This window comes from Solanum lycopersicum, chromosome 11, assembly GCF_036512215.1.
Source record: "Solanum lycopersicum chromosome 11, SLM_r2.1".
Classification (NCBI taxonomy): domain Eukaryota; kingdom Viridiplantae; phylum Streptophyta; class Magnoliopsida; order Solanales; family Solanaceae; genus Solanum; species Solanum lycopersicum.
Genome location: NC_090810.1, coordinates 5,056,663 through 5,066,355, shown reverse-complemented (window position 1 = coordinate 5,066,355; position 9,693 = coordinate 5,056,663). Strand labels below are relative to the sequence as shown.

The 9,693-nt window shown below is 31.4% G+C and overlaps 1 protein-coding gene and 1 long non-coding RNA gene across 4 annotated transcripts; both read right to left on the bottom strand.

The window, feature by feature from the left end:
• Positions 1 to 587: 587 nt before the first annotated feature.
• On the bottom strand, positions 588 to 6,933 carry LOC101268057 (putative pentatricopeptide repeat-containing protein At1g09680). 3 transcript variants are annotated; one of them, XM_010314387.4, is made up of 3 exons: positions 2,483 to 6,933; positions 1,148 to 1,456; positions 588 to 1,036 (listed from the first exon to the last, which is right to left on the bottom strand). In XM_010314387.4, the coding sequence occupies exon 1, from the start codon at positions 4,805 to 4,807 to the stop codon at positions 2,972 to 2,974; it is 1,836 nt and encodes a 611-aa protein (XP_010312689.1). In that variant the 5' UTR covers positions 4,808 to 6,933; the 3' UTR covers positions 588 to 1,036; positions 1,148 to 1,456; positions 2,483 to 2,971. The 3 variants fall into 3 exon arrangements, with proteins under 3 accessions (XP_010312689.1, XP_010312688.1, XP_025883907.1); XM_010314386.4 differs by having other exon boundaries at positions 588 to 1,456; XM_026028122.2 differs by having other exon boundaries at positions 588 to 1,359.
• Positions 6,934 to 7,678: 745 nt separating this feature from the next.
• Positions 7,679 to 8,548, bottom strand: LOC101261567 (uncharacterized). Its single transcript, XR_738370.4, has 2 exons — positions 8,254 to 8,548; positions 7,679 to 7,980 (listed from the first exon to the last, which is right to left on the bottom strand). It is a non-coding gene; the product is annotated as an uncharacterized lncRNA (long non-coding RNA).
• Positions 8,549 to 9,693: the final 1,145 nt, after the last annotated feature.

Sequence of the window (9,693 nt, the reverse complement as noted above, 5' to 3'; positions counted from 1 at the left end):
TTTCAAATATTTTAAATAAGATTGTAATGTTCTAAATATAAAAAGAAATTCTTAGAATTCTACTTATTTAGGCGTTTGATCATAGATACCAAATAATTTTCACTTTTTACTTTATTTGATTTTAAAATCATGTTTATGTTCGAATGTAAAGATAACTTTATAAGCGAAAAAAAGGAGTTTGAAAATAACCTTTTTTTTAATTTTAGATATATTTTAACTTGAATTTGTAAGTTTCACCCCTACTATAATGATTTTTAAATAAAATGAAAAATTATATCTAAAAAGAAATGAATACCCAAAAGGAAAATGCATCGTAGTGTGTAGTTAATACAGAAAAACTCTTTACTTTGCAAATAATAAAAATCTTACAACTTCAGATTATAAAACTAAATCTGTCTATTTCTGAATATTGTTAGAAATATATTACTCCTGTTTCAATGGCTCATGCAACTAATTTCGATAAAAACAAAGTTCAGTATAATCTCACGAGTGTATTTAGCAAAAGAAACATCATAGAATGTTTCCTATAGACCCTTTGACAAGTTTTAGTTAATAACATCATGTAAGAAATATGAACTTGCAAAAACTTAAAGAAAAATTATAGTATTAGCTAACAGATTATAGAATGTTGTAAAGTTTGCTATTACAGAATGACAAACTACCATAAGTGAACACAGAAAATAGTTTCATCTGGACCATATTATTTATCACACAATATTTTAGAGCCTCCTTAGTTGCAATAGCTTTCACCTCCATGTCTGTAGTAGCATGAATTTCCTCGGGGCGTGTGCATAGATAAATAAGATCATTAAACAGCCTCTATTAATCCCCACAAAGGCAGCGGTAAGGTCTGTGAACATTCTAGCATTCCCAAACCCTACTCGTGGAATTACATTGGATATGTTGTTGTTATGGGCATAGATAAGATTACTTGACGCCTCAGCATATAAAAAAGCCACAAGAACTTTTCTGAGGAATTCTTGGACATGTATCATCCATCCGTGTTGCACTTCAACCAATTCATTGGAGGAAAAGCCTGAAAAAAACTTTCTTGCAAATGGAAAAACTGCTTGGAACATGTCTCTGTATTGCCTTTCTTATTTGTTAAGAGAGACAAGGATACTCGAAATATATTTCTATCTCTTACCTTGAACATGACTTTTCAGCAGAGCTGTTGAACTTGGTATACATCATCTTTGAATGTCACAGCTGAAGCTTACTCATGTCCGATTTGTCGTCTCCATCACTCAAGGTAGGGGGTGTATGGTCTGCGTACACTGGGTACTTGGTTCTTATTGTTGTTGTATCACTCATGCCAGATCCTTGAGGCTAACTAGAGATGTACTAGCTTCCTCTCAACTATCAGAGAAAAAAGATAGCCTTTCATCACTGGTGTATAAAGACTGCAATCTTGACGGACTAGTTTAAGACATCTGTAAGACACCTTTTACATGACCTGAGGGAAGCGCAACATGTTGAGATTGCAGTTCTAAAATTTTTCAACGAATGAAATGTAATACACTGCAAGATACCACCAGAAAAGGAAATAATATAATATAGATGATGAAGAAAGGACCAAGATATAGGATCCCTTGCTATAACGAATCCAAACAACGAAAAAAAATTAATGAGAGGGAAAGGGTCAAAAATAGATTGTAGCAGTTAGAGGCTATACACGCATTTGTAAAGTTGATATGTGAGCTAACTAGGAGCAGCTTTGCCAATATAGCTATTACAAAATATGCCTAAAATAACGGGACTAACTTGGTTATGCAAAATCAGACATAATGAATAGTACTAGCAAAACAAACCAAAATATGTAGCCAAAAGTTCAAACCACTTCCTATATGGCATTTGACTATGGATAGGTTCCATTAAAGCATCAATATAACATGTGGACAGATTCCATGATAGCGTCAATATAGTAAAAGTACATCATCAAATCAACAATCAAACGAGAAAAGACGACTACAATCAACATCGATCAAATAAAAAGTAAAGAATTATCATTAATAGGAGTAGAAATATTAGTAGTGGTAGACCCGCTCAAGGTAGTGGTGCATTTGCTGAATTAGAAACATTTGGCCCATAAGATAGTTCATGCTGTGATGGCAAAACACTCTCCTTCATTTATTTTTCCTTACTTGGTTGTGCTAAAAATCAATTTCTCTATGAATCAAGTGGATCAGTTGTGCTTTTTGGTACATGTATTGCATGCAGACATGTTTTTGTGTCTAACATTTTTCCTTTATCCAAAAGGTGTCTTGTTTGTGATAAGATAATAGAACGAAATATCATGCATCCTTGTACACAAAAACTTATATGCACACAAGGGTCCATATAGACTATTGGCTTTTTCTCTTTTTGTATATTGTAGACTAAGAATGAATATAATCATATAACCACAAGAAGAAGATGAACGAGGACAAGTAAAGGAACTTAAGCCTTTTTCAAGCAATTTTGTGAGGTAAAGAAAGATCACCTGGCAACTACAAGGCATCCATCTTACAGCATCATTCACAAGCCAGGAGAAACTTGAGCTGATCCATTCAATATTATTTGGATAACATCTTGCATCATTCTTACCTCTGCTTCTATAAACCTCATTTGTATCTAGCCGCATGAATTAACCTACCACCCAAATAATCGTTATTCACAGTGTAATTAACTTCATGGAATAAACTTCACCTACAATACGGCAGCAGTTACGAAGCAGTCTGATCAGAACTCCAGCTAGATTCATAAACTGAAAGAATGGACTGCCTCAACTTCAATTTACAACCAAACCCCCAAAAGCCAACATGATGAACCCCAATGTATGCGCTCAAGTGATCCATCAATACTCATAAAAGCAGGAAAGATGAATAAATTCACATTCAGACAACCCGTCGAAGTTCCATGGATCACCATGGGACTCATTTCCCAAGAGAGCAAGGGAGCCTGCACAGTTTCATTGATTTGAGCTCTCTGATTACATGAAAGACTTCTTGGGCTGACGTTTTGAGGTCCTACTTAAGCTACCAACTAGTGAAGTATAAGTAGCATAGTCATGCACAAGCCCCATTTCACCACGTAGCTTATCATATTCATCAGGATTCCCATGCTTGCAATGCCCTTCCAAGAGAATGTTATAGGTAATGTCATCCGGATTCAAACCTAGATTAAGCATAGCTTGTAATAGCATTTCAGCATTCCTCATCTGTCCTTGTCTGCATAGACCATTCAAAAGCACGTTGTAAGTTATAACATTAGGTGCATGTCCATTACTTCGCATCTGCCTTAGCAACTTAAAACCCATCTTCATATCTCCCTTCTTACAGAAACCATCAATAACCACAGTATAAATGGGGTCATCAGGCTTTAAACCGATATTCAACATTTCAGTTAAAATTCTCTCTGCATCAACTGTTCGCCCTTGACGACACAAACCTGTAATAAGGGCTGTATATGCTACATCATCAAGTTCAATTTTGTTATCAACCATCACTTTTTTAATCTCAAATGCTCCATCTAAATCTCCCTCCTTACAACATCCATCAATAACTGTTGTGTATGTGATCTTATCGGGCTTCAAGCCCTTTTCAACCATCACATGAATGAGCTTCGTCGCTTCCCCTAAATCCCCACTCTTACAAAGTCCATTGACAAGTGTGTTATATGTGATTAAATCTGGTTCCACTCCTTGCTTCAGCATTTGCTGATAAGTGTCCATAGCCAAAGCAACACTACCACCCTTGCAATGGCCATTAATCAAAGTCGTGAAAATAACAACGTTAGGAACCAAACTTTTAACACACATCTCACTAAACAACTCATTTGCATCACTCATCCAAAACTTCTTGCAAAGACCGTTGATTAAAGCACTATACGTATAAACATCAGGGGAAATTCCTCTTTCCTCCATTTCTTTTTTCAACCTATACCCTGCATCCATATCACCTAATCTACAATAGCCATTAATCAAAGTATTGAAACTAACAACACTAGGTCTCAAATTCCTCTTCCACATCTCAGTAAACACCGACCGAGCTTCCATCATTTTACCTTCCTTACACAACTTACTCATCAAAACATTAAAGAAATACACATTTGCAGGATATCCATATTCCAAAAGCTCCTTATAAAAATCAAAAGCTACCATTGGTGAATTAAGCTTCATTAAATATTCAAGAACCTTAGTACAACTTTGAAAAGGAAACTTAATTTTATTCTTTTGAATAAGCCTAAAGCACTGAATAGCATCAGAAACAAACCCCAAATCCAAATAAACATCTATAAGTCCATTCAAAACATTCACAAAAGATGTAAAGTTTGTACCTTTAGCTTTCAAGAATGCTTGAAAAACAGTAAAGGCTGAGTCTTTACCTTTTCTTGAAACAATAGTGTTGATAAAAGAGTGACCTTGTGGATACATTTTGTGGGTGTAAAGAAAAAGTGTCATAGAGGAATAGGTATGAAGTGTGTGGCAAAATCTTGAAGGGTTGGAAGTTGAAAGCCATGTGAAGAAGGAGAGAAGAGAAGAAGGAGGTAAAGAGTGAGGATTAAGGTTAATGAGATTGATTATGTGATGGGGTTTAAGAGATGGAAGGAGGGGTTTGAGGGAAACTTGAAGGGGTTTAGAAGGAGAGTTTTTTATGGCTTCTGAAAGGGTTTTGAGTATTGGGTCTGATGAATCTTGATGGTGGTGGGGTGGGGGTGGGGGTGGGGTGAACCATGGAGGGGTGGTGGGGGTGGTGGTGGAGAGGTGGTGTAAGGGAGGAGAAAGGGTTTTTTTTAGTGCTTTTCTTGAGATGGTCATTGTGAACATCTCTGAATTGTTTGTTTGAGGTTCATCAATGGGGTTAACAATAGTAAAACACTGAACCAAATTTTAAGAAAATAATAATAATAATTAAAAGAAAATCAAATATTTGAGTATACCCCGTTTAACCGTTTAAGATAACAAGTCTCGCATCGACAAAACACTTAAGACATTTTACCCACTGGTCACAAGCCACTGTCCATTTGAATTGACTTATTTTTAGGTGTTTTTAAGTCAAAATAATTTTTAATAAGTTTTGAATTGTTTGGATAAATCTAAAAAAGTATTTATACACACTTATTTTATAGTCAAAATAACAAAAATAAGCAAGTGTCATAAGTTAAAAATCCTAACTTATAGCTTTTGGCTTTTAAGTTATAAGCCCAAAGTCAATCCAAACGGATCCTAAACACTTTAAAGTCATGCAGGCCGAAGCCCAGAGCGGGCTATATCATTTGCGGATTAGAATGTCACAAATGGTATGTCACTCTTGTTTGCTTTGCAGTGGGGCAAACCTCAGTGTCGTAGTAAGCATATCTTATCCACTAGTGATACATTTTAAAGTTGAGTGTGTATAGGTTCGAAGCGAACAATATTACCAGCGGATTAGGCCGTTACAATTTTGCTCTTCAAATGAATCGTAATTTAAATTTTATTCTTCAAAAAGAAAGGTCTTTAATCTCTATCTTCAGAATTCAAAGTTATGTATGAAAGAGAATAAATTCTTGAAGGACGCATTATTTAAAAATATAATTATGATGCATAAGTTCAGCAACCTATTCAACTGGTTGGATTTTTTCCCTTTCATCCTTTGGAGTTTATGGAAAAAAATACAATCATAATATTTTTAGCAACAAAAACTCATCCCTATCACCTGCCCTGGTGAATAATAAAATGATTGAATACCGACGTTATACTTATCAAGCGCAAGATCCTCAATCTTCCTACCTCGTTAGAATTAGGTGGTCCCTCCCCTCCCCCAGGTATGATCTTTCAAACTTAACAGATGCGACTCCTTTTCAAAAGTTTGTAATAAGGGTGGTATTGGAGTAGTTATCAGGGAACAAAATAGTAACTGTGTAATGGATTTTTATCATAACATATTACTATCCAAAGCCACACCATGATAGCTGAAATAAAAGTTTTTCTCGATGGTTTAAGATTAGCTTATGAATATTCTATTGTTCCTGTTGAAAATTGAAATCAAGCTAGACTCCATGAGGTAGAAGCATTAGAAAATTCTCAACCTATTTATACAACAAAAATTAATTTTTGCGGGTTGCTTATGAAAAGGTTGGGGAATCCACTGGTCAGGCAGCTTCCGACAAGCAAATAAGGTGGCAAACTTTTTGTCAAAACTAGGTACCAAGCTAACACCATCCAATCAAGCTACTATATTACCTGCTCCTCCAGACCATATTGTATCTCTTGTCAAGGATGATCAACGAGGGGCGATATATACTAAACTAGTTTTAAGGATCACTTGTAATAATATGTTAACATGTTTTGGTAATGTAATAGTACTAGCCAACTATGGCAACAACATAGAGGCAGAGATGCCTCAAAACTTGGTAAATCCCTAGTTTATATAAAATATGTATATAATCTTGTCATCCAAAAAAAATATTCATGTAATACGAAAGGAAGAAAAACTAAAAACACATAAAATATGAGCAAAAGTAAAAATCAATCAAAAAAAAATATGAAGTTGTTAAATGAGCAAGTTGGGCTAAAGTTGCGCGAATTAGAGCGGATTAACTTTGTCAATAGTCAAACAATTTGTTTAAAAAATTGGAATTTATTCAAAGATTGAGTTTGTTCAATTAGAGCGGATTAACTTTGTCAATAGTCAAACAATTTGTTTAAAAAATTGGATTTTTTTTAAAGATTGAGTTTGTTTAATTGAAGTTAATGCTTAGGTTAAAATGAATAGATCACTTTGAATCTTTTGCTAATTTATTGGTCATAGCTTAATCGGTCTAACTCAAAATCGATTTTCTTTCTTTTAGAATTTATTTAATTACTAAATATTGTTTTGATTGAAAAATAAAATTACTCAAGAAAATAAATTAATAGGTCTAATATTATGTTGATACTTATAAATGGATTTTTACACTTTATTTAAGAAAAAAAAGGAACACTTGGTCTCACTCTTTCAACCTAATAGTCATGTTTGAGAATGAATATCAAACATTCATTAAATATTTTATAGATTAAAGCTAAATATAATGAATCATATCCATTAATTAATTTAAATATGAAAAATCAGATATCTCCCAATTTTAAAAAGCTAACTTGCTTCTTGTAGAAATAAATATATGAAAAATTATTTTCTATCTTTTTGGCTCTCTATAATTTATAGTTGTGTTTATGAGCACTTTGACACCACTTCTTTAAAATAAATATTGACAGATCAGACCCCCACATAAAGTATTTATTATGGTACCATGCAGAAGATATTATTCAAATTTCAAGTTATATAATAGCAACTTGTCACCACATTGTTATATATTGCAATAAATGAAAATGGAATTAAATTCACAATCTCACAAACTTAATTAAAAGTTTGACTTTGAATTTTGAATATAAATTGTCTTTATGAGGAAACTTTTGTATCATGACTTAGAAATTTAATTGAGTCATAATATAAGTTTTATTTAATATCAATAATAATAAAAAATTTAAATAAAAATATAGTCACAATTTTATTTCTAAAAGAAAATTAAATAGAGCACGAACAATGGATGAAGTTAGTTCACTTCTAATCATATATTTTGAATTTGAGGCATGAAAATGAAAACGAAAATCAAAATGAAAATCTTATTTTAAGTGTATTTTCCTTACGTTGCCAAACATTAAAGGAGGAGTCGAATACAATATTTTAAATGTGTAACATAATAAATATGTACATGAAATACGTTACAAATTTATCCAAACTCGCAAGTTTAAAGATACAATAAATTCAACGATAGAAACCTTTAATTACATCAAAGTAAAATTTTAAATCCATCTCTGACCACGACGTGACAAACTAGACATGCTTTCTCTGTGGCCGGCAAGTGTCAAACTTCACCACCGGCGCCGGCGACTTTTCCGGCAACCGTGAATTGTTGTAAACATTTTTCTCCATCACCACAACATCATCATATGAACTTGTAACACACATCATTTTATAATATCTAAACAATAAAAACCCTTTAAAAATCTTAAACTTTTTATCATGACTACTCTTAATTATTTTCTCTTTAGAACTATTTTCTATGTATTTTTCTAGTTGACTTGATATTCTATCAATCTCATATTTATCAAAAAGAGAAATATTATTATTATTATTATTATTATTATTATTATTATTATTATTTAAATTATTATTATTTAATTGTACAATTGGAATAAAAACATTAGGTGAAGATGACAATTCTTGAACTTCTTTAATAACTTGTAATTTGTACCTTGATGATGGTTCTTGAGCTTTTTTATAATTTCTTGAAAGTACTTCAAATTCTTCATACCAATTAGCCAATGTTGTTGATTTCTTTAGAGATAAATCATCAATATTATTACTACAAACTTTTGATGATTTTTTTATGTGGAAAGATGAAGATGACATGATGTTTTCTTGAAAGAAAAAGAAGAAGAAGAAGAAAAAAGAGTGTATTTTCTTTTGGATTTGGAAATAATGAGAGTATTAAAAGTTTGACACTTTTTGTAAGTATGAGGAAAAGTAGTTGGTTGCTTTTCCACCCGCTTAATAAAATGGTCGAGAATTTTAAAATTTTAAAATTTTAAAATTTAGTGAAAATAAAAAAAATATATTTTAAGGTTAATTCTTTTCATCTGTCCTAACTTTAATAGATAGAGTTATCTGATGTATGTTGCTGATTGAAGATGAGACTTAAAGAGATTTTTACGAAATTAATTAAAATACGCAAAAACTAGTCCGACCATAAAAAAAAATAGGAAAAGGAGTTGGTTGCTTTTCCTAATGCTTATTAAGGGTAAAGGTCGTGGATATCTTTTTCGAATTTTATTTTCGTTAGATACTAAATATGTTGTTTTCGTAATTAGAGTGCAAAAATATTGTGCATTTATTGTGTGAAAAATATTTATATAAAATAAAGCTATTTATAGGTAGTAAATTTCTTGAAAAATATTGATAATTCCATAAAAAATAATTACTACCTTGTTATGATATGTTAAAATTCATTAATAGTATTAAAAGAATATTTGTAGAATTTGTGTCTATAACATTAATCCTTGTTATTTACTCTTGTCCTATTTTTGTCAAGGTTATTAATAGAATGAAATTATTTACGCTATCAATTTAACTTAATTTGGTATCATAAATTACGTATTACTCTTCTTTAGATTACGATTTAAGTTTTGAAATGCTAAGTTTAATATGTTGTTATAAAACGACTTAATTCAATAATATGGAAAAAAAATATAAATATTAACAGTCTGCTAAGCTTAAATTCTAAAATAATATATTACATAAAGTTTTTTGTCATGTAAATGTTTTAGGATAAAACTAATAAATCTAACGTCTAATTTTTGACTTTTGAAAGTGGAATTACTTTAAGCAATACATGAAGATTTTCATTTAGCTAATTATAATTTTTTAAAAATATTTTTATAATACACGACGAGATATTTCGAGCTTGAATTTTAAAATAAAATTATCTTTAATAAATAGCATTTTATTTTCTTTTTAAAAAAATTAATTTATATAAATTTAAATTGATCAAATTCTATTCAGATATTAAACACAAAATGAGAAACGATTTAAAAAATCTCAAACGTTACTAAAGGGAAGCTAGAGCCTTAGAGGTCATAATTGTTATGATGTACACATTAATATGTGTATATTTAATTTGAATGTACCAAAAAAA

Excerpts from the sequence above, each read along its gene's own strand:
- LOC101268057 (XM_010314386.4), bottom strand. The coding sequence starts at position 4,807 with ATGTTCACAATGACCATCTCAAGAAAAGCACTAAAAAAAACCCTTTCT.